Here is a 26,335-nt window from a genome sequence, read left to right on the forward strand (position 1 = left end):
CTACGTCTGTTCTTGTTTCTGCTACGATCAGGGTGGACAAGACTGTGCTGTGGGTAAATTTAACTGTCATTCAGAAATGGCTGATCCTTAAAAACAAAGTAGACCTACTCTGCTTCCACCTTCAGTGAAGGAATAAGTGCTAGCTGCTCTGGTTAACATTCCTGTTTCCATCATGAGCTTAGGGGCATGCCTCATTGCAGTACAGCTTTATAAAACTCTCTATTGACATAGAAATGTGTGCTTATGTAGCTCTATCTTATCTGGACCTGGTACTAATACCGAACAGAGTAAAACACCAGTGGTCTCAAAACCGGCCAGCTTGAAACTGATACACAGCAGGCACGCCGACGTAGTGCACACACTGCGTAGGGATGCACACAAGAGTGGCGGGGCCCCCAGGCTTACCGAAGACGGGCTCCCAGGGACTGCCAAAGAGAGCTTTCCCCATCAGGGGTGGTGCTCAATTCAGGACACACTGCTGCTGGCCCCACGCAAGACAAACCTGGGAGCCCCAAAGAAACCTTGACAAAGCTCAGCCCCAGAGATGGAATACAGCACGGGAAGCACAGGTCTCAACCAACCAGCCATCTCAACGCAGGCCCTGAGCAGTAAGGCAAAATAGTGCAAAAGTGAAAAGCCTAAGAACGAATTACATCTTGTGACTAGCCTCCTAGGAGGCAAACTCGCCTTCCATGAGACACCAGCTCTTCAAGGATGAAGGTAGTCTGTCCCGAAGCTGACAAACGGAACGGTCTGTAGCTGAGAAACAGTCCTGCAATGCTGTGTTCTACCATCTGCCTGTTTCATTTCAACTTGCGCACTTACCCATGAGACGTCTGTATTAGCAGGGTAAAAGCCTGTATAGCTGGGGAGAAGCTGTACAAGTCCCTGAAGTCAAGGTGGCCAAAGTATTTTTATTGGTGTGCTTGGGCAAAGAAAGCTGCAAAATACAAAGCCTGACTCATCAGGCTGTGCTAATGAGAGCAGTAACTTGGAATTGGGAAAATGTGAGCCAAACAGTCAAGCAAGCTAGGAACTTCAAACTAGGTTCTTCTAAAGGAGAAAATAAAATATAAAAAGGAGAGTGTACTAGCAGAAGAAAAGTGAACCAACTCAGCTGTGTGCATAGGGTGCAGATCAAGACAGACTGCGTGAGGATGCTTGGTGGAGTGAGTAAAAGAAATGAGGAGTCCTCATTTTTTTTCTGGGTGATGGTGAGCCTCTCTAGGACTTAAATATTAAGAAAAGGCTTTGTGCTTATTTTCTTAGTGTCATGGCAAGCTACAGAAGTATTCAACAGAGTGTATATAAAACTAGTTTCACTGAGGAGGGGAGACTTACACATTTGTGCTGTTAAATACCACCAGCTTCTCTTCTGCAGTATCACAGTTGTGTCCTAAGTTTATACGCCCCTCCAAATAGCAAGTACAGTAGTGTGTTATGACTTACGTGTGCAGTTGCTTTCTATAAATACAAGTGTAACTATCCTCCTGAATACAAGCTCATTTATTAGTTGAAGCTTCAGTTTCATAGAACATTTGGCTGAAAAAGACCTAATGTCATTTAATTTATGTTCTGCTCCAAGGCAGGATCAACTCTAGCTAATTCCTGTCTGAGGCTTGTCTACAATGATAGGAGAGTCAAGAAATCAATAGGCAACATATTCCAAAGCTAAACTGGTTTACATTAGACAGGTTTCCTTGATTATTAGCTTAAATCATCATCATTGTAACAAAGTCGTTCCCTTTTCAAAGACCAGTGTGAAAGAGTTACTTTCTTCCTTCTTTGTATCAACTGTTTGAAGATCACTACTGCATTTCAGGCTGTCTTCTCTCAACAACCCCAGTTGTTTCAACCTTCCTCTGGGGTCACATTTTTGAGATCTATGATCATTCATGGCACTCTCCTCCGATCTCTTTCCACTTGGTCCACATAATTTTTGAATTGTGGAGCCCAAAACATCATGCAAATGTCAAAAGCCATAATGTTCTCAAGCTATACAACTTTTGCTACTTCTCTGCAACAGGACCTTGTGTGAAAGGAAATTAGGTTAGTTTGGTATGATATGAATTTGACAAATCTATGGGGCTGTTACTCATTTCCTTGTTTCTTCCTACACTGTTAAAATAATTTAATTATTTGTTTCAGTAGTTTTCTACAAAATGAAGTTAAACTCACTGATCTATAACTCCTCGTCCCCTCCTCGTTTCCATTGTGAAAAAGAGGCATTATGTTTGCCTTTTTCTTGTCTTCAGGAACTCGTTCACTTCCCACAGACTTTGAAGGGCACTTGCTAACAGTTCTGCAGCACAGGCCTGGCTGAAGCAAAGAACCCTGAGATGAGTTTCGCTACATTAAACTGACTCGGAAAACATCTCACCTAAGTCCCGACTTGTTCTTCCCCTGTTTCAGGCTGAGTTCTTACCTTTGTTATTGACACTAGCTGTGTTTCTCTTTGACAGATACAGTCTTGAAAAGGCATATATTCAGTCGCATATGCTTTATCAAACACATGTTTTCATATTTTAAAAAACAGTAAGAAAATATTCTAGTCATTTCACTGACTGAACATAATGGATGAAGCAGTAGCAGGTGGCTGTAAGCATAACTGATTTAGCAGTATTTTGTGAATTTCCATCAGAACATCTTATTATCACTGAGGGGTCATAAGTGACAAATATCTCAATGATGTTTTGATAAATGAATTCTAATAAATAAAACTATCCAAAATATCTGCAGACTTAAAATAAACACATACATTTTGCTCATGTTAAGCAAAAGACAGTATTGTCTATTTGTGGTTTCTGAATACACTACATGCCTTGATTTTCACTTGTACATCCCAGCTTTTAGGTGTATGATTTTACTGTGAGACTGGGCGGATATACCTTACAATCTTTTCAGTAACAAACCTGAAATTTTATCAATATTGGATTAGGCAACAGAACAGAATAAGAACAGAAAGAAAAATCCAGCTTTCCATAAATAAGGTGGTCTTACTGTATAACCACTAAAATCTGAGCTGAGAAGACTATGTTGACTGCCCTGTAATAAACATTTATTTTATCTGTGCAAGAATATTATCCCTCTATTAGTATCATACTGGTAGCATTACTTGTCACACTAAAACCAAAACCATTTAAGCAGAAAAGCCAGCAACCAACAACATGTTTTTTTCCAACAAAGCAAGGTATGAATGTTACTGTTGTTTTGCTCAAAAGCTTATCTCCTGACTTACCCAGGGTGAGGGATTTGTGTGTGGAACAGAAAATGATAGCCACTGTGTCTGCTGGTGTGAAACTAGAGTTATTCCTAGAAAAGAAAGAGTTTTAATAACCTCTGATAACAAAAACCTTCTTAAAACATCATTGATCAAATACATTACTTTGAGGATCCATATGCACATTCACATCACTTTGATCAGGTCTAGTGATAGAAATAATTCTACCCACAAATGAACAGTAGTGTTTGATTTTTTTTTTTAAAAGCAGAATTGTTTCTCAGTTGTGGCAAACTCTCTAATGAATGTGCTCCCGTGTGAAGGAGACGAATTCTGGGCACATGGTATGTAGGACACAACTTTATTCCAGCCAAGGTTATTTTTGCAAACATGCTATAATACAGCAGTGGCTAGCTTGCCTCTGTAAAAAAAGAGAATGACCTACGATTTCTTTTCCTAGTATGTAATGCTAACAAAATGCTCAATTTAGATAGTATATTGAGTCTACACTGAGCACTGCTTAGAATATGTAGTTATCTTCCACTTCAGAGAAAAACTGCATCTAAGGGTTTACACACTGGGAGTAAGGCCAGGAAGGATGGAAAAATGACATACAGAGAGAGGTTATACAGAGGTGGCCAACGGATCACCCTTTGGTTCAAATTAGGAATCATTTTATGAGATTCTAAGTATTTACCACACTGAGTTGGCTCCTACTTATGACAGTTTAGATTTTAGAGTTGGGACATATCTTGCCCCCCAGGTTAGGTCTAGCAGTTCAAACATTATTTAAAAATGCCTTCTAAGGTCAGGGTGTGATCTTGTTACAGAGAAATTTTCTGTGGCACTAAAAAAGCATAAGTAGCTCTAAGACATTGCACCCTGCTTTGTGATTCTCCCTTACGGATATTGTATAATTGATATAAAGCATATGTCTGGAGTCTGCTGTATTGTGGCATTTCCCATTCCAGCAGAGTGCTGCTGAGAAAAATACTCCAGTAAGCCTAAGTGAGAGGACAATGGTGGATAATCTGACCAGCTCCAGTGACGCACTAAACCATTGCCTAACACCATTCTCACAGTACTATTTTTTGAGAAGTGAATGTACAACAGTTCTTCCTGGTCGATATTTAAAAGGAAAAAAAAATAGCTCTACCAAACATTAGTTCAGGACAACTGTCTTTTAAGAATCACCATATAAACGTAACAAATTTGACATATACAGAGAAGACTGAATTGCCAGCCCAGCAAATGTATCTTGAGATGTAAAAAGTCAAACTGAGTTCTCTCTCTCATATGTCATCAGCATGTCTGCAGGGCAAATTATACCTTCAGTGACATCTGTGCAAATCCATTTTTTTCAGTGGATGAGGTATAGCAGTGATTGATTGAGATTTAACAACTCTGTAATTAACACACAAGAAAGGACAGAATTCAGGTCCTGCTCTCTTAGCCTATGCAACTCTAACAGAGAAAATGCAGTAAGGACAATATGAAATACCAAAATGAGGTCACCCCTATTCAGAAACCTGCCCTTACAGATTTGCATAAACTGTATCACCCAAGCCAAAGATATCACACAAAACAAATATTCAAAGGTTCTGATTCAGCACATTCAATTACCTTGTAGAGAAGAGGAAAGTCAAAAACATGAAGCTCATCTGAACAGAAAATACTGAAAGAGAAAGAAGTTAAATTAGACTTAGATCACCCAAGTAAAGATCACTTAAATCTCTGCAATTGCTGTGTACATGCCTTTTGTCCCCCTACACAACAGGTCAGAAGCTAGGCTGGACCAAGTCTATCCAGAGAAATCCAATGACAGACAACCTTTTAAAGACTGTCTGAAAGAACAATAAGTATCATTACATCCAAGAAAGCTAGAACTAATATCATGGCTACACAAGTTCTTTCTGAGGTAACTCTTCTCAATCAAGTATTTCTTGACACAATGAATGGCAGGAAAGTTCACTACTGCATGCTGCGCATCTGTTTGCGCTAGTTTTGCTTATCGGGTTGACAATATAAAATCTCTCAGACATGCTCTGGTTGCCAAGTATTTAAATTCAGTCCCTTTCTATTTAACAGGAGAAAGTACAACGTGTCACCATGATCACAACAAATATTCTCGTGCGCTGGGTACATTTACTCTCTTGATGAATGATCACTATTAAGAGGAGATCATCACAGACATTTTAATTCCCTCTGAGACAAAGGCTAATTCCTGACCTGGGCAGTGTAGCTCAGACAAAGCAGCTTTCGTTCAAGCTCAGTCAGCTCTGTAAGTGCGGATGGTTTTTGAGCATCCTGAGGGGAGCTCTCCTCTCCGCCAGCTCTCCTGACACCCACAGGGGCTGTGGGATGCACAGAGCCCACCCTTGGTCGGTGGAGATGTGGCGAGAAGCAGGCAGCTTCCCCGCTGTGCTGCGAGTAGCTGCTGGGACTGCAGAGACCGAGCATCGTGCAGAAGTGCAGGAACTCCCCACGGAGCTGGAGGAGAAACCCTGTGACCTGCACAGACCTTTTCTGAGAGTGTTTGTGGGTTATGGGGGAAGGGCTTTTACTTGCAGCAGAATCTGGGGTGGGTCCTCTCCTTTTTCCTTGCAAAACTTGTGAACGCAATAAGGCTAATGTGTCCCACGGGGTAGTGTAAGCCACGACAATACATTTGATTTTGTCCCCAGTTTACAACTGGGAAACGTGGCAGGGATATTAGCTATTACCAGTGACATTTTCCATTCTCTTACATACATTTCCTAGGATGTATAAATGTCACCTCAGCATGCACTTAATTCTTCCTTCGTGAAATAAGGAAGCTATCCATTGTTCCTGAATTACAATTTTTCTGCAACTAAGTGCTTTAATGTAACATGCACAGACAAAAAAATCCCTTAATACGTATAATTCTGTAAAGCAATAAGCATGTGTTGCTACCAATTATCCCTTGTGCATATTTTGCTGTGGCTAGAATATTAACACAAAAATTACATAAAAACATTAATCAGCAGAATAATAAATGCAGTTTCATCTCAAACTCCTCATGCTAATTTCACATCCTGGTATAACACAACACAGACATCCAGCCAACCCATCCAATGGTGGTACAGAAACTTTTTCTAGAATACAATGTGCATATCCATCTCCACAACTTCCTTGGTTTTTGGGTTTAGAAATATTTTAGGAAAAAACCAAACATCTAGTATGTTCCACACAGTTTCAATGGTTATGTTAATATTCTTACTAAGAAACTCCAGTTATGCACACTGGCAATGAAAATGTATATATAACGATTTTCAGCGTATGGCACTGCAAGTGATATATATAATTACACATGGCACAAACGCAGAGTTGTCTTGCAGAGAAATAAAAGAAAGGACAAGAAAGGCAATGGAAGCAACCACTCTACACCAACTGTTCAAGGAAGAACATACTTTTTTAACTAAAAAAAGAATTTTTTTTTTCCCCCCAAAGTAGTGGTCAGCACAGTAACATGAAATTACTTCATTCTGAGTTTCTCTGCCTGTTTGACTTGTCAGAGTTGAAAATTTCCATATGCCTCTTTTTTGCTGACAACTCTGCACTGATTTTAAGTGCATCTCAGATGTGGTCCTTCTCAGGTGCCTGTGCAAACAAGTATTTCCTCCATTTTGAAAAAAAGCTCCTTAGCATGGCTTCCTTCTTCTCTGCTTTCAGAATGAAGTGTTTATACAGTACCATTTATAATTCCATGTAGTATTTTACACACGTATCGTGTTTCATATCCAAAAAATTGCCACAATTAGGATAGAATAAGAACTGACCCACAAAGGGCAGAGGCAAATTTCCTACTGACTTTCATGCAGGTTGGATTTATAGAAGTTACATTATTTGTATTAAACAGAAACGTGAATATACACACACTTCAAGGTAGGTGATGCATTGATTTCTTGAAATCTAACAGTTTTAGAGTGTATGAGATGTGATTTATACTGTAGTATACTGAGTTACCTCTCCCCCAAGCAAATTGAAACTCCTGCCTCTGGACAGTCTGAAGCAAGATGGGAATTTCCTACTGGGAGAAGAGACAGTGCCTGTATACCACTGCCTTTCCCTGGGAGGTGGTGATCTGTAAGTGTGTTTTTAAGTGACGGCAAGGATACCAGCAGTCTATTCTCATGTGTATGTTATTTAGGGCTGAACGACTACAGTGCTTCTAAAACGAACTCTGCAAGAAATGTGTTCATCCACAGAAATATATCAACACATTCAAACTCCCAACTAGTTTCTAGGTTTATAATATGGTAAGGAAGAACTATTTAAGTTATAACAGCGTTTTGAGTTACAGCTCAAACCCAAATCTTTCCTTTCTGTTTGGAATGCAGCATCTGTGCATTTATGGTTGTTTAATAACAAAGAAGCCAAAACAGAATGGTCGTAAACACTTGGAAAGTGTGCCCCTTTAGAAAGGGAGGGCCACTGAGCAATCTCAGGCACACCTAAACAGCAGGGTTCATCCCTCTCTAAATGCTTACTCAATCCCCTAAAAGCATCCCGCCCCTAAGAAGTCTGGTAATCTGGTTTACTAGACACATTAAAAGTACAAGCTCTAGCCCTGTGCCAGTATCCCCACAGCCCCACCATTTCCAGTACATACAGCTCATTACACACCTGAAACACAGATAAAAGAGATGCTTTAAGGCTGAACTTACTTATGAACACTATTATAATCAAGCTAAATTTATCAAGGTCAATATTTGGATTGGCGAAAGTATCACAGAATGTTGTGTAGATGATCATCAGGAGCACACAGCTGCTGATAGTGCCAAATGGAGGCTTCTTCCTTTCAAGCCAGTCCTTGATGTATCTTCGGACAATCTGAAACACAGAAACCAACAGGTTGCCTCTTTTCAAAGATGCAGGGAGCCAAGTTGGGCATCACAAAGTGAATCTGACAGCAGAAAGACACAAAGAGAAGAGAGTAATTTGGATGACGGCCACAGTGGATTTCAAAGCTTCCCTGCCACACAACTCTTCTTCTGGGGAATTTAACATTTGTAGTGCAACTTCCACTGGGCGTCCATAATGAGAGTATATTTTCAAGTACATTCAAATCCATCCTTAATCATGCCAAATGTTCTTTGCTAGCTGTCACTGAGACATGCCCATTAAGCCTCCCCAAAGTTTATCTCCTCTGCTGATACTAATGGATGTATGTAATTATCACAGTCCCCTTTGCATCAACAGACAATTCCAAGTGCAACTTTGGGAATCTTAAAAATCTGACATCTTCAGGAATTTCATGACGGTAGATAATCGAAAGTGATCCATGGAACATTTTAATATTTAAATAGCTAGCGATGCACCAGAAGTTTTTAATTAAATTATAACTCAAGCTTGAAAAGCAAAAGTGCATGTGTTGTGGGAGTTTAAATAATTCAAACCCTGAATATCTAGAGTTTTTGTAAATCCAAAGACAAATGCCATTTGCACGCTTTTAGAATACCAGAATTAACACATGAAAACAAGGAAACCTACTGTACTTAGTGGAACTTTTGCACTTTCAGGAAACAGAATCTGAAGTTGTTTTTCAAGAATATTTTAGAAACAACTATAAATTTTAAAGTAACTTCAATTTTCAAATTATGCCAACTACTACAGGACTAAGCCTCAGCAGATACAATGCATCTGCTGCAGCCCTGCCTGAGGAGTTGCTTTTAGTTTTTCTCTTTACTTTATTCGGTTTGAAAAAACTTTTTAAAGCTTTTATCATGCAGCTGCCACTTGTGTTAATTTTTCAGCAATCACATTATCTTGCCTAATTTCTCCTGAGACCTCCCGATGTTTTCTGTTACCAGGCTCTTACAGAAATAATAGCAGGAGATCCTGCAACATTTCTACCAGAGGGCTCTAAAGGTGTCTCGTTACCTTCCCATAGCAGTACCATTAACGAACATCACCACTATCGGTTTAATAATACAGAAGACTTTAGAGGTATTCAAGATTAATATCAAAGCATCATCACCAATGCTACCATAGGACCTTTTCACACACTAACTGCCGAAGCTGCGGGATTGACCTCGCAGCTGTCAGTTTTCCTCACTGCCTTCCCAGCTTGTTTGCAAGTCTCTCAATAGGGAAGCCCTGGAAGGAGCTATCCCAGTGACCACAGCCAAAAGACTTCATCGACCACATGGCAGGGCACAGACTAAAAATTTGGCACATGGGGTTCACGCAAAGCTAAGCAGGGTGAAGACCAGCACTTACCTCCCAGCACTGCTAAGCTGATGAAAAATACGGGATTTGCAGGAAACCACGTAAGGGAATGCTCAACATCCCAGTGAAAACACTCAACTCCAAAATTTCACGCTTGCCAGATGTTAAAGAGAGAACACAACTCAGAATATATGGCCAAACTTCTGAAAGAGCATTCAGTGGAGCTCCTTCAGTCACCTCCTTATAAGCTACCAGGTAGGAATAAGACACCGCATTGATGAAAGAGAGGCAAAAAGGCCGAGTGAAGACATTTAGTGTGCAGTGTGAAAGACATCAAGTGGGAAGACCAGATCAGTCTAATCTGAGCAGATTTGAACTCTGTAATTATCAGAAGCAAAAAGCAAAGCCTTTCACCTCTAAAGTGAGTGTTTTCTAAGGAACTTAAAAAAAAAAATCCTATTATCCCCTAAATTAAAGTCACATTGAGGAAAAAGAAAAGCTACTTAAGACCACCTATTTATTTGTGGTCCTTCCAGAAGATTTATACTGAAAGTAACAAGATGTTGAAAAAGAAAAGTGATGGTTAATTATGCCACAGTACAACTTATACTGGAGGTATTTATTATGAAAACTATAACCTTGTATCTGTACAAGGTATAATTATAACATACATGACAATAATACCTGTAAACACATATTTATCATGGACTGACATATAAGAGAAAAAAAATATTTAAAAACAAAACTGCAAGCAGTATTTTCTCAACATCTCCAATCGGCTGTTATCTTCTTTAAATATCCACCTCTATCTAGTCTGGAATTATTGTGAATCAATAACCATAAATATGAATACAGCTTCTTTCTGAACATTGTATTTTTGAAAAAATGACATAGTCGGACCCTGAAGAACTAAATTGTGGCTTCAGGAAATCATCTAATCAACCCAGTGTCATCCTAAATATATACTGTAAAAACACAGACAAAATACATTGTCTCTAACACAGAATCCCATACATTTTCATCTTGTCAAAGGGTTCAGGACGACCTATAATTTCAGAGATTGATTCAGCCTATGATCACTGATTCAAGGTAATCTAAATTCTTGTATAACTTAAGAGGGGAGAAATATAACTCTACAGGTATCTGTAAAAACTCAACTAGATTTTTCACAGGGAAGCTCATCTCAGCTGATTCATTTTGACTGAAAACCAATCCACTTGTTACTTATTTATGCCCTGCAGAGTTGTTTCAGGACAAGGATGCCTTTTAATTCTTAACCCAATTCTGTAATTTTTCAGGGTTAACGGAGAACTTAAAAAAAATTGTGAAGATTTGTAGTGAAATAATGATAAATCCCACAAATACAATAAGGACGACACACCGTAAAGTACCGAGCCAGCCAGTCAGAGAACCTTGTTGTTCTGTCGTGCTGGCACTCTCTGACAGGAAGCCTAATAGAGGTTGAAAAGCCACGAGCAACGCAGACTGAAATGATTAAATAAAGAATCTCATAGGTAATTCGGAGCCTGGGCAGAGATATTAAGCTTCATTTGTCTGCAAACACAGCAAAAGCTATCATGATAATTTTTGCATGTTACAGCCTGTACGAAGGATGCCAGACTCGGGCATCGTACCGGTATGCCACCTCTCAGTTGAAATAACAAAGTCCAGTATTTTGAAGTATGTACCAGTACAACGGGGGACAAGGGAGGGTCAAGCACTGAAGAAACAAGCAGTTGAGAAAATGTCTGAACTGATACTCCTGTGAAAAGATGAACTTACAGCCTGGGGTAGAAATATGAATGACTGACATCTAAAATAGATCCGTCAGACTGGCACACTGATGGAAAAGAGCAAAAAGAGGAGTACTCTTCAGATGCAATAATTCCGTAGTTCCTAGTGAAAGGGAATTCCTCAAATAAAAAATGCAGTTAAAAACAGCTGGGGCGGGGCAGGGAGAGGGAGGCAGAGCTGTTGAAAGAATAATCATTATGTGAAACACAAAAGCATTTTAAAATGTACTTTACAGGGGGAAATGCTGCAGGATGCTACCATGTTGCAGAGAATGTATGCACAATCTCAAGGCCTTGCAACCCGTATCCCTGCTGAGACTCCTGCAGAATTACTTCTGCAAGGAGGGCTTTGGGCCCTCTGGTCCTACGGTAGTGATCACATTAGGTACGATGAACTGCAAAGATTTTTGTGCAGATTTAAATGCCAGTCCCAAAGAGCAAGGAATTCCTGATGGCTGACCTGGAGGTTGCACATGAAAGAACAATGCATGGTGAATCCTTCCCCCAAACTGTGGTTTAGTGGGGAGAAGAAAGGAAGAGAAGCAAAACGTTGCAATGGGTGATATTTTATAAATAACCTGCATGATGAAAGGTGCTGATAAACTCACAGAAAAGTTAGATCTTAAAAGAACATAACCGTGTCCATCAGGCAACTACCTCGTGGTGACTACATCCTGGCAATCTCCAAAGGTTTTTGGAAAGGCATCAGCCCAAATTTGCTTCAAAACAATTCCAGGCTCAAACCTTGCTCTTGCCCAGGATTTAATTTTTAACAACAAAGGAATGTAATTACACATGAATTAACAGTAGTGTCCCCATTTCAATTTAGTTCTTCTACCAGAATGGTTACATCCACAGTATTTTTCCTCCAGACTGCTCCGTATCCTGCCATAACCTCCTTGTCTAAACACCAGCCTCCCTAAGCAAATGGGCTTACTGCTCATATGCTTAATTCACTTAACATCCCCTGTACAAAGAAACACAATCTGCTATTCCAGGAAAGCAGGTAGATAATGCTCATCCGTCATAAGATCATACATGAAAACAGCAGAAGATATATTATAGAAAAACAATTCACTTATCTAATTATACCTTCATAACAGTCACGCTGTATACCCAGAGAAATTTGTCAGTAAAATACAGCTAGAATGTTTCCACCTGCCTGCTCAAGTGCTGGACATACAAGATAAAAAATGTAATAAACAATGTAATTCATTAATGTTCATTATTAATTGAACTAAATAGGGCAAGGAGCTCCCCTCTATGTATATGGAATGGAATAATTTCTGACATTTGTAATACAGTACATCTTTCAAAAATTATCTAGATCTTCAACTTAATTTTTTTTAAACCCACGAAATGAAAAAAAACTAGGGGAAATGGTTATGAAGTCACTTTTTCTGTTTCCATTATACACACAAGAGTATCTCTTGGTATTTACATCATTACACAAAGTAGATTTTTCCTTATTCTATCAACTCTTTTGGACCGATTTAATCTTTAACAGAATTTACAATGTTTTTACTGCACTTCTGCTCCTCTTGTTTATTATGTATTGGTATGTACTTCTAAATACCTGGGAAAAACACCTGGGGCTTTACCATTTCAACAAAGAAACACAAGTCACTTTTTCCCTGTGTTGAAACACACAAGGAAACAAGCTGAAACTATGCTGGATTGTCACTATACCTAAATGTAGCAGTTACCTTATTTACTTTGTCTTTTAAGGTAAGATTCCTAACTCACTTTTAAGTAATATTTTTACTACTTATAGCAACAGACCTTTGCAATGAACTCTGTAATGCAAAATTTTCTTTTGAAAAGCTTTGAGTCAGGCTATATGTTTGCAACAGTTCAATAACTTCTCAACATCTCTTCTTACATAGTGATGGCAAACCAAGAAAGCCAACGGCATGGAATATTGGGAACTACTTCAGTGAAGCTGGGAAGATACGAAAGGGGGAAAAAAATGGAAAAAAAAGTGAACTAAGATGACAGTCACTGTGAAAATCAGTAGAAAGAATCAGATACTGGAATGGAAGGGAGATTATGCGGGTTGTAGAAATGACATAAATAAGATGGAATATGCGTCACAGATTTCCATAGCATAGCCACCCTCCATATATCCAAGGTCCGCATCGCAGTTCAAATGCACAGACCCTTTTCCAAAGCAGAGCTCATATCACTTCAGCCAGACCCTGTCCTGATAATTTTATATGGACTGTACCTGTGTGAAGGCACGCATTCTCACCTGTTCCTGTATACCGCTATAAGGTCCCAAACTTTGTACTGGTTCACCCACCTTTCTATACCTTCTAGGACATCAACAAATGCTAAATTTATCCTTATTCTACAAAGTGTGCAATCTAACATTTCTTTTCTGAAGATGGGATAGGAAAAAAAAAAAAAGTTCTTGCAATCTGGGAAAAAATCTTTTTTACAAGCATCTTGTTGTCTTTCTTCAGCTTACCAAACTCCCCTAAAAGCTATCTTACTCCATTATGTCAGCCAGTTTACCCCCACGAGACAGCTCCTGACACATATACGCCTTCAAAGCTAGCTTTATGAAACTCACATGAGGCCATTTTCCAAATTAACTTTCACATTTTGGGGTAATTTACAACTGTTGCTTTAAAACCTTACAAACAGGTGCAGCATGACATAAATGTTAAGGGAGCCTGTAGCAGCGGTACATGTTTTCCTCATATTTTGTATTTCTGTGGAGACTAGGTTCTGTTCCCTGTTGGAGTCAAGCGTCAGAAGGGAGCGAACTGTGGTCTGAAGGCTGTTTATCTGCCATCTCAGTTTTCTGCAACAAGCTTCTAGAAGTGCTCATCTCCCAGGGTACCACTCCTCCTCCCTGCAGCTCCCCTAGACTTTGAAAAGAAAGTAGGGCTACTTTCATGTGGATTTAAGTTACAAGAACAAAAGGATTTGACACTGTTCCCTTTTTATAACAGTTTCTTTAACTATTGTTTCCCCCACCCACCCACCCACTATAAACAAACATTAGGCTTAGGTGAATAGTACCTTCTACTCCCTAGCAACTGCCACCTACCTTTCCCCTTCAATTTCTTATTCTTTAAAAATAAATACATTGCTAAGCTTTTTAGTCTCAATTTCACTGACAACTTGTATTGCAACACAGCACCCTTTTAGAGTTGTGTTTATAAGCACACCTCCCAAATGCTGATAAGGTTCCTCTGGAACATTTTGGGCAATGATGCAGAAAGCACTTAAAATCCTTTACTTGTAGGACATTGAGATTTTTTTGTGTGACTAGATTCAGCAAGGATTTCTGTACAACTGGCTTCATTTTATAGATTTGGGAAGAAGAACGACTTAGAATCATAACATTAATTTTAGCTTTAGTTAAGGTCTGTTTAATGTGAAGTGCCCACTTTACGCTGGCAGACAAATTACCAATGGGGCAACTAGAGAATGCATGAATGATAATGTACAGACAAGCTTTTTATTATTTATTCATAGAAAACAGTGGGTTTTGGTGTGCTGCTTTGAAAAATGTTCAAACTAGTAGAATATAATGAAAGCACAGTGAAAATTCTATTTCATTAACATTTAATCATAAATCGCTCTTTAATACAAAACATAAAATAAAAGTCTGTCATAAGCATTTAGGTGTAGAGAATGGAGAAAGTCTGCAAAAAGAGGAAAGGAAATATTGCAGTGGTTTTCACTGTTCCTGTTATCTGTCACTTCAGAAGAAAAAAATAAGCAAAGAAACAACAGTCTTCAGCCAAATCTCACAACTGGTCATGGAGAAACTGCTTAAGACATTTCTCGAAACCTTACTGTTTGCTGACTAAAAGTATTACCAACATCTATAGACAAGGAAACAATTATTTTAGCAAAATCATAACAGCTCAGGAGCAGCAATCTTCATCAGAACTCCGCTACCCAGGAAAAGAAATAACCAGAACTTCAAACTGCCAAAGCAAATTAAAAAATCTTTTCCGTGAAATATCTATTACCATGTTTATCATATAACAAGCATTCTCAAATTCCCCTTAGAGGTATACAAGAGTGGTGCACAAATAACAAGCTCTTACACACTACAGATCTTCGAGGCTTATAGAACATTAGATTTTTATAAAATACTATAGATTATGTCTCTTTTCAAGACCTCTTGTCAGAGACATCTCATTCGTTACTCTATAAATACAAATGGAATATTACATTATCAATAGTGATTTGAGGAACATCATACTGTCAATTAGCAAAACACATCTGAAGACACAGAAGATGCAGGCCACAACATTTTTTTAGGTTTAGACAACCTGCACATCTCTGACAGAGTGATTCTCTTTACTGAAGACCATCTATCAGTAACTGCTATCTCTAAGACTCAGTGCCTTTCTGATAACATAGTATCTTCCTCTTCCTTTAACAGTTCCTTCTTTACCTAACAAATGGCAGCCACCACCTGAGCATAACCTGTACCTGCAGCCCTTTACGCATTTCATTGGCAGCGGCTAGAAAAGTGTGTTTGACTCCTGTCACCGGCAGTCTTGCCACACTGAAAAAATTGTTCGAGAAACAGTAGAAAATAAGCATCAATTACACTATTGTGACTTTTCTCTCCCAGCCATCATTAAAAATTCTGACAAGTCAGCCAAGCAACCAAAACTCTTGATACATTTTGCCATAAAGCAAACAAAAAACCCCAAACAAAACAAATCTAAAAGCACCTTCTCATCTGCTTTGCTTATATCCCAGGGGCTGCTCAAACAGCCAGCTCTGCAGCCTGCTCAGGAAATGAGCGTTTAGGCAACACAGGTTTTCCCAGAGGCGAGATTTTTTTAAAGGAAAATAAAGCCCTTGGAGAATGCTTCCTTTAAGCAGCCTTCTCTGTTTAACACTGCTGTGGATCGAGCGTAAAGCCTCTGTTGATCACAGCTGAGTTAGGAAGGCTGCACAGAAGCAATCCTCCAAGCAGGCAGGTTCCAAGCTCGTTTTTTTTCCCAATCAAGCTCTTTGCTACCAGGTAACCTTACCAGGCATTCTTCCACTGACTTTTCTGCCGAGCAGTATGACTGGGCATGGTAAGGAATTGACACTGTGGGCATGAAATGATAAATTAGAAGTAACTGCTGAAACCATCATTCATGAATTGTGGGCCATTATCTCTTAATGCACCTGGAATCCCAGAGCAAGCAACTTGTGATTCACAAAGCAGTATTATGTTGCTGTGCCGCAGGTTGTGCAACAGTTCAGTAATGAGTGAGTAGTGGTCTACAAACTAAATGCAAAACTTCCCATTTAATCAGAACTGATCCATGTCACCTCCAGATGAAGGGCAAGCAGACCTATCACTGCATCTCTTAGTGTCAGTCCTTTTCTTGCTTATTGTTTTCCCCTGATTACTGCATGTTATTTTTGGATATCCACCTTAAAAAATGGCTTCTATTCCTATCTGGGAAGGTTGGTTTACTATTGTACAGTTCCACCTAATCAAGAAAATCAATTTAAACTACCCTTGGCATTTTTAATCTGTAGCTATCCTTAGCATTTCCTCTCTTCCATATCCTCTGAACAGATAAAATCAAGTGCAGTAACTTTAGAAACAAAGTCTTTATGCTTAGAAGAATGTGAGCTATTTCTGTTGACCATTCATTTCCAGAAACTGCTTCAAATACTTTTGAAGGAGAATCATCCTATTTCTTGCTGAAGTGTATTTATAAAAAACATACTCTTAAATAAATTTGTGATTGAGTTACACAAGCTTTAAGATTCTCTATTTTTTCTTTCAGTCTTTATCAGAACTCCTAAATCACATCTGTTCTCAGTTAAGTCTCATCACAATTCTGATTTTGAACTTAAGATCATTCAGAGCATTTATTTTATATGCTTATTGCTCAATTCATGTTATTTAGCCTTATTATTTAGTGAAGCCAAAAAAACCCCCAACTCCACCAGTTAGCTCACATAGCAATTTCTTGTAACATCCCTCCAAAGTAACATGCCATTATATGTATAGATGAAAGTCCTCTTGAAATTTTGCAATCACTTTGTCTAGCAATCTACCATCATCTTCAGACTTATTACACTGCAGTATAGCTTGCTAATACCCCATCACTATAGGTTACTTTATTGCTAGATCTGCTCCCATGCTATTTGTTTCTTAGAAATTTCCAACTAAGGCTTGCAACTAATAGCTTCCAGTTTTTGGACCTTTCAGAATGAGAGGATTCAAGTGCTTTTGCTTGTCCGCTTTTGGTGGAGACTTAATTTAGATGAGATAAGAATGTGATACACAGGTAGGTTCATCAGCAACCCTTTGTGGTCTTAATAAATAAGGAGATTCTTAGGCATTTAACTCAAAGCATGTGAGCAATTCAATAGCCTTCAGGGACACAGAGGTTATGCCTATTTTCCATATGGTATGGTTACAGCCAGGTTATGCAGGTACTGATGCTGGTGGCTACTGTCATGCTTATCATGCTCATCTTCTTATAAGGCTTTAATGGTTTTTTTTGACCACATAAGAAACAAACTTCACTAGGGCTTCAGTAAGGTACAGTACATGCTAATTTTGAAATGTGCAATTATAGTTTGATACAAGACTGATTGCCTATTCTACATAGCACAGGCAATGACAGATATTCTTAACCTTGTCCAGGGTGCTCCTTTAGAGACTCCACTTTAATTTGCCTACATTTTAACTATGCTTTCCATTTCAAAGCCTGCTTTAGGTTGACAAAATTCAGAAAGTTCCAGCTGAACTCTGAGTTAAACTGGGTGCTAGAATCAGCAACAGTACCCCTTGGGAATGAACTGCAAATCCCACTGATACTCCCTTCGTGCATTCTGAAAGCCTGAGAACAACGAATACTTACAAGTATGTAAGAATTAGGCTTCGGGTGTTTTGGTGTCCAAGAATAGTGGACACCTCTGACAACTTTTGGTCTTAATATAGCAACTTACCACCATGATGTGGAAGAAAAAAATAATTAATATTAACATTTGTGAAAAAACAGATACTACAGATACAAGTGTCTCAGAAAATCTTATACTGCAATTAGTATCTTTACATTCAGTGAAAGATTTCTATCATATGCCATGAAAAAATAAGGCTTTGTGTTACAATACGAACAATGAGTATAAAATGAAATATTGAACAGCTGCTCATTCCATGAATATCCAGTGTAACAAATGATAGAGCAGTCATGCAGAAAGAATAGTTTGCAATTGTGCAATTAAAACCCTTATTGTAAAGCATATGCAAAATGGCTCAAGCAGCCTTAATTTTATGATTTCTTAACTTCTGACTGCTTAGCCCTTACATGTTTTTTAATGTTGAGAATTTTTTATTCCTGTAATTAGCAGTAGATACTACGCAGGGAGAACTTCCTTCATCATCCAGGCAAAGGGCATGTGACAAAAGGACTATATAGTATTCTCAAAGCTCATTTGTATGGGGCTGGAATTTCTCACAGTCTGGGCTGCCATTTTTCCCACTTTATGTTCACAAACTCCCTTCTCGATATGCAGTAGCGTATGTTTGTGGTAGTGAGGGACAGATGCTCAATCTCAACAAAGATCAATGTGGCTCCAGGGAGCACTGTAGCATCTTTTCTCTGATATTAGACTTCACTATCCTGAGGCTGTTCCTATGTGGCAGCTTATCAGGTTGCCAGTCTGTCTTTAAGATAGCTCTCTTTATCTTATTTTTTTAAATAAGAATGTATATTTAAAAGACATACCTGTCCAATAATAAGGGGGACTACAACAGTCATGAACAGCTGTGAGAATATAGATGTAAAAGGCACAGAGGAGGATGATCCAAGCTACAAAATAAAAATATACCATTAATATTGCACTTTTCTTAGTATCTGCAAATTTCATACATAGGTATCACACATTAATATACATTTTATTTTACACATAAAAACTTGGAAGTATGTGCACAAACTTGGAAGTATATGTACACATTTAATTGTTAAGTCCCAATAAAGCATTTGGTATTCCACAATAACAAAACTAAAACAATCTCTGGTTGATTACTTTATAACCTAAGGTAATAGTTCCATCAATATTCATTTAAATGAAACCCTGCTACACATATATGCCAAGTAAATTATATAAGCATTTGTAGGATGATAGTCTAAAAAGACAGGGAATGAATCTTCCTAACTAAACAGTTAGCTCAACTAACTTACCATTTATACAAATATCATGCAACAAAAATTGGTGTAGTTATTTCAATAAATAAGTAAAAATAATAAAATAATGAAGACATTCACATGTTTTATTTCAATGATGTTAAGAGATCTACTGAAAGTATATAACTGTTCTTTCATTAAGACAACTAAACTGTGACAGGCTTAGTCTTCAAATAGGTGATCTCTTTAATTACGACTGTAAATGCTAAAAATACTTTTTTTTTTTAAAATGCGGGTGGAAAAGGTGAACAAGCACAGTGGGATTTTTGCAACCTACTTCAGAATGCTAAAGAAAATATGCATCTTTTATATTCTGATTGGACTTGTTTTATGCTACGTCATTGAAAAGTTTCCTTTCATGTAATTTAACATATATTTAACAGCAACACAATATACACTAATAAATATATAGTAAGAAGACTGAAATAGCCTTGTCAGAGCTTCCACAGACAACCAATTGCTTCATGATGAGGGTAAATGACATAACATTGAGGATTTCACAGATCCACATTATTTTGTATTTTCCACTTCACTTTAAAGATCCTCAAAACAATGACAGAATTCAGAATCTTTGCAGCTCCATCTAAAAGATACTGATTTCCTAAAACATTCTCACATACGTCATTCTCATAAATTACACTCAGATTGCATTATGCTTTTGACACTTATCTTCCTTTCAAAGCTACCTGCAGGCATGACAGACAGGGTGATCATACAATCTAGTCACTTCCTATAACTCTGCCTAGAAAAATCAACATATGGCCATAAAAATGGGTTTGGCATAAAAACAGATTCTTCAGACATTCAAAGTAAGGAAAAATCAGAAATTTCACATACTGAAGAATTTTACTTTATTCAGAAACGTACAACTGCAACCTTTACCTACAGAAAATAATCTGATGAGAAAACACCAATCATACCACCTTTGCAGTGGTTTACATGTACACGCACTGCTTTTTATAAATGGCATTTGTAAATGTACTACTTGGGAAAATGGTGAACATGCCTACGGGGCTGTCTGTATGCCAGCTGAGCTTTTGGTACACACAAATGGCATCAGAACCGAGAAACAGCACAAAATGGAATTAACTTCTGACACTAGGAAATCATGGGACTTTGAGTGTTGCTTGGTCAGCTTAGAGTTTAAGAGAGTGGGACCAGACCAAATCGACCTTTTCTTTAAACATACTCCACCACTTGCTTTCACATGTCCCTTTCTGAATACACTCTAAGTATAGAGCCTTGGGCAGAACGTATGGGATATGGCTGTTTCCTATGCGTTACCTTAACTGGCAACATCAGGTAAGACTCAGTTTGGCCATTTAATAAATTACAGCATCTCATCCCCATCACCTCCGATTTTAACAATGTGGGCACAGAAGACAGCTGGAGGGGACCTGGAGATGATGCCATCACTGAGACTTTCGGTCTCCAAGTAGGGTGCAAGTGACAGCATTAAGATTAAGGAGCCTGAATTTCCCATGGAGTCAAGAGGGAGAAGTAAAGGCTTGCATTGCAGGGGAAGATTCAGATCACCCACACGAGTACCTGAAGTCAGGCAGTACAGCTACTCCATTCCCAAGGGACATGAGGTTCTCTGCATGATTCCTTGCAGCAAGCGGAGCAGAAAACTCTGTCATACCACTCATGATCTCCTTGTTGTTTTAATTCTTATAAGTAGCTTCTGAAATTTTAAAAGGTTCATAGTTTTTCAAACTGTATTTGGACTTACTTTTTGCTATGTGCTGAGGAGCTAAAAGCATTACTTACTATGTATTCAAGGAAGCTTTTTCAAGTGAAAGTGAAGATTTTTAAACTTTAAAATCTGCTTGGGTCACAGAGGAATGAATCTAACCAAGCAGTCCGCATGCCAGGACCCTCTGCATAGCTTCATGAAACTATGACACTTTAGCAGTGGCTCTTGTGCGCTTTTATAAAAACATTGATTGGACTTCTCTCACTACTCTAAAGTTTTATGCTCTGTGGATGCATAATCAGTTTCTAAGTCAGGAATGAAAAACTGTTCAACAATATAACACACTGCTGAAAAAGGCAGCCATTCAAACAGCAACAGTCTTGCCAGCTTTTTAAAATATTACTTCAAATGGAGTATCTTCAAGCTGTTATGGATTCTTAAGCACTTGGTACATGTAAGGATATGTTTTGTTTGGGGTGTGGGGTTTTTTGTTTGTTTGGCTGGTTTTTTTACATAATTATAAACTGAATTACAGGTACTGTGCTGTGATGCTAAACCAATTTACCTAGGAAAAGTAAAATTATTTTATTCAAAGAAACGATCTTCTATATCAGGATATCAGGGTATGGTTCTTCACCTTGTCAACTCCACCCCACCCATTCAGGCTCATCTCACTGTCATTTGGATCACCAAAAGGCAGATATTTCAGGTAAGCATCTCACCCTGACTACATTTTAAATGAAACAGAAATCCTCATATCAGTCCAAAATGTCAAAATGAATTAAAAAAAAAAAAAAATTCATTAACCCTCCTTTCGCCCAGAGGAAGCGAGTTCTTCAACTACACCTGGCTTGTAGGGGAAAAAACCTCTCCTTCTTGTAGAAAAAGCCAAGTTTTTCTGCTTCTGAGTCCTCCACTGCATGATCCTATGACCACACTATTTTTGATCCTGTTTCAGTTGTATAGTTAAGAATTATATTCTTCCGCCAGTCTCCAGCACCTTCATTACTTTCTACAGAATAGCGTGGAGCTAGCTTTTTTCTTGGGTCCTTAAGGGGTCCTAACACTCTGCTATACCACACTCAGGCACAGAGGTTTGGAGCAGTGTGCTTGCTAGGCTCTGCCCCGGCTTCACGGATTGCTATGGTATTAAGACTTCCCTGTCCCACCTGTGGTACTGACATTACATCTTCAAACAGACTTCTGAACTTTATTTCCCTTCTGTATATTATGACAATAACTACAGTGGACTGGTTTTTATCAGAATCTATCTGTTAGAGCACGTCTATAAACTCTTGTATTACCTTAATCTTAAATCTATTCCCAGAGAAACACAGAATGTAAGATAAAGGCTGAAGAAAAGAGACGGCAGGAACTCCTCATCACACAGAAGAAAAAGACTTTTTAACCCAGACCCTGGACACATAGTGGCTAAGAATTACAGAATTACAAATGCTAAAGGACCCACAGCTAATGGATGCATAACTTGGCCAGGACTGCCTCAACACTTGCAAAATGCAAACTCATCAGTCTCACAAACATAAGTGTTTCATAGATTCAGACATTGCTTGGGTTCCAGACTTCCTTTGCACTTGGATATTTTTATCACATCCATTTTGACAAAGTAGTGAGAACTGAGGAACAGAGGAAACAAAAAGCTTGGTATAAGATTAATCAAACCTTCTTACACATTTACAAATACTCTGTCTGAATGAGTAAATACGATTTTGCTCAGGTTTTAGTTGGATCAAGCAAAGTTCTGTGCTCCATTTGCTGTCACGAAACAAAGTTTTTTAAAAAAACACTTAGATGATCTGCGTTGCACCAAAATTAGCTTTATGCTAAAATGTCCGATGATATTTGCCTGCCCTCCTTGTTATAATAATCTCCATGCCTAAAAATGAACCTTTCTTCACCGGCCAACAAAACAGAAGAAGTACTGTAAGAACTGGTATAAAAACATCATAGACTCAAACTGCTGATTTATAGCTATAAAAAAAATATTCTGATTGGAATCTCTTCTGGAAGATGAAATGCACCATTCAATGAAAAAGTTACCACAAATTTTCATGCCAGTATATTGTCTATGCTTGTTTTAGAACATTTTTTAAACAAAAGTTTGATACTGTAAAGGGATCGTTATGTGCTATTCTGGATAGCAGCATTTCAGTTAAAAGTTTATTAATAAGCCAGGCCTGCTTGAATAGACTCACTATTCAAAAAAAGACCCTGACAATTCTTGCTTATGAAAAGGCACTTTTCACTTCAATAATCTGAGTGATTTCAGGACAACTCAGATGAGGAGGAGCTGCACCTTCTGCAAGTGTTTGCTGGATATGACTGTAATGAAAGAGAATTCCAGGCAAGTCTTTCCAAAGAATTCTGTTACCATGCAGTACTTCAAACCTGACCTGCAACATTCTTGCTAATTTAGTCCTAGACCTTTCTTCTCAAGAGACTGCCTGTTTTAAAAAAACTCCTGGGAAATTATTTAGTGTGTTTCTTTATGAGTTTGTGGTAGAAACATTGGCTTATTCTTAATTGATGGGCTATATTTAACTGGTTGTGGTAAAAACAAAAAGCAAAACCCAACCAAACAAAAGAAACCTTCCTTGCATAAAACCCAGACAACTCCACTTCCCAGCCCAGACTGCCTCCATAAGCCAGATGCTCCATTCTTACCCTTCTGGCCGCCAGGCAGGTACCACTGTGGGTGTTTCCTCGTCCACAACTGCCACTGACTTAGAAGAAACACACCTCCTACCAGTCACACCAAATTAGAATCCAGTGCCACATGTGCTGCACGTATTGAATCCACTTTGGAGGCAGCTGTCGTTGGGGCCTTACTCTTCCACTGTTCTCCTACAATTAACACATTTCCTCAGGTTGTGTCTTTGTGCTCTTCATACACCATCAGCCAGCTTCAGCCTCGCCATTTGTTGAGCACAGAGGAGAAAACGAGGCCAGGGTGAGAACAGGGCGGAACTGAAAGGAGAGTCACAGGCTGCTCTCTCATGTGAGATGTTTAAGCTTTTCTCTTCCACCTTCAGGTCAGGCTGCTCTGACATTCATGTTTTTAAATTTTGTGTTCAACGCTGTATCGCTGCTTCTGGTTACTCTCATCCAGTCCAGATTCAGCTGTCTTGGAGGCCTGTCTGGACCACCCCATGCACTAATCCCTTTATATCCTGTTGCAGATGACAGCCCCGTTACAGAAAGGACACGGAAGGTGATGCACTTTTGAAAAAGATGTGTGTGGGATCCAGTTCGGTAATGAAGGACAATGAACAGGAGTGACCAGCTGAACTAAGCCCTCCCTTGCTTTGGACTCTTTCCAGAACCCTTATCCTAACCCAGTCGTTGCAGTATGCTATGTTACAGCAGAAAAGCATGCACACCGCCCTCAGTAACCCAGGTACTTGGCAAAGCAGTGAATACACTGCAATCAGCAGTAACTGTAAGCATGCTGAGGCTCTGGGAAGTAGGAAGAGTCCATGCTACTCTATGGGAATGGCGCTGACAGGTGCCTACAAGTTCCACGGTGCCCACCTTTAGATTTCAGGTAGGAGGTTGAAAGAGATGAAACGGCCATTCCCACGTAACATTTCACAGGCATCTAAACAGAGCTGGCAGGTCACTAGGATGTCCTTCCTACTCCACTGCTTTAAAGGCATTCACATGCAGAGTGTTTCGGTATCTTGGCAGGTAAGGCAGAGAAGCTGTGTAAAAGATGCCAGCTCCCAGCGACTGACCAAGAGTCACTGGTACTGAAATTGCCCACCTGTAATGGGTGCTAACAGCAGGAGAGGGAAGGGAAGGGGAGGCATATCACTGAGAACAGAGCTTCTATAGCAAGAGGAGAAAGAGGGTCTGGCATTCAAAAGCAAATAGGTTTCAATTTCCTAGCACTGGCAGAATTGGAGGTATCAGAAAGAGTGTATTTAAATTTTAAAATAAAGCTTTTGATTCTGCCTATCAAAAACTGCAAGTTGTCTCCTGCCTCAGAGAAAGGGGCAAAAGGTACGACAGAGATCACGTTCAATGGTTTGGCAGTCAGGTATTTGAAGAATAACAATGAAAGATCTATTTGTTAAAGGAAGACATAAGTCTAGTTCTGCTAAAGAAAAGATATGTTCTGGTCTTATGGTATATTTTGCAAATTCTTACATATTCTATATGCTTCTGTGGCCATTGGCATTGATTTGGCACAAATAGAAAAAAAACTCTAGCTGTCTATGTATACCCTCCAGTTCTGTTTCAAAAAAAAAAAAAGAAAAAAAAAGAAAAAAAGACAAATCTAAGTTTCATAATCAGAACTGTGGAAAAAGAAAAGCTGGCTTGGGCAAGGAGACTGTATGTTTTGGGGTTCCCTTGTTAAAGTGATCACAGATGCCTAATCCTGTTCTGCGTTCTCCTATGACACATTAAATACCAAGCCAATTCAAACATACCTGTCAATTTTAAAGCCTTTTATAGACCTGTAAAAATAACCATAGGTATTCTCAATCTGAAATATACCAGAGCTATTCTTCCACTTTACCATGGTACAATGATCTTGAGGGCTGATGTAAAGAAATGAGATCAAGCATAACAACCCAAAGGCATCTAAATGGGGGTTAGGTGATTAACACCCTTGGAGAGCTGAGACTTAAGGACTAGTTCCCCAAAATTTTGCTGCAAACAAGGGGGTGACTAACTGGAAATAAATAGATTAGTAAATACAGGATAATTAAGAACCATGAATATTATGTATCCATGAAAAACGCAGGTGTGACGTACCAGAAGAAATACATCAGTCAAGGTAGGGGATATTTGTGACATTGCACAAGGCCTTGTGAAGAACACTGCGCTGCTGTGTGCAATTCTTATTACCTGGGCTGAAGGAGGAGTTAAAACTGGAATGGATGCACAGAACACCTCAGAATAAGGGATTTGGTTAGGGGTTTTTTTTGCATTTATGTTTTAAAGATTAGAAACGCATGGCTTGTTTAGCCTAGCTGACTGAAGACTGGGAAAGAGGATAGGATTGTACACTATGTCTGAGCCAGGGTGATAAATTTCAGAGAAGTGCTATTCAGGTGTATGATAACATTGGCAACAAAGACAAATGGGTAAAATACCTGTCACAAATACTGGAAATTAGGTTTCTGCTCATCAGAGACACAAGTTTCTAGTAGTGCAAGGTGGAGGGAGAGCAAAAATCCTTACTTTTAAGTTGGATCGTGTTCAGGTTTTGAGATGAATTGCACAG

At 38.8% G+C, this 26,335-nt stretch overlaps 1 protein-coding gene across 1 annotated transcript in view; it reads right to left on the reverse strand.

The window, feature by feature from the left end:
- SLC10A7 (solute carrier family 10, member 7) overlaps nt 1-26,335 on the reverse strand; it is a 155,302-nt gene that overhangs the window by 18,474 nt on the left and 110,493 nt on the right. Inside the window, exons 7-10 of the mRNA XM_010576340.1 lie at nt 18,930-19,013; nt 7,909-8,074; nt 4,844-4,895; nt 3,239-3,312 (exon numbers count right to left, since the gene is read on the reverse strand). Of these exons, the coding sequence (XP_010574642.1) occupies nt 3,239-3,312; nt 4,844-4,895; nt 7,909-8,074; nt 18,930-19,013 (376 nt within the window). The remainder of the gene's footprint in view (nt 1-3,238; nt 3,313-4,843; nt 4,896-7,908; nt 8,075-18,929; nt 19,014-26,335) is intronic.

The sequence above is a fragment of the Haliaeetus leucocephalus genome, unplaced genomic scaffold, assembly GCF_000737465.1.
Source record: "Haliaeetus leucocephalus isolate CR32 unplaced genomic scaffold, Haliaeetus_leucocephalus-4.0 Scaffold21, whole genome shotgun sequence".
In the NCBI taxonomy this organism is placed as follows: domain Eukaryota; kingdom Metazoa; phylum Chordata; class Aves; order Accipitriformes; family Accipitridae; genus Haliaeetus; species Haliaeetus leucocephalus.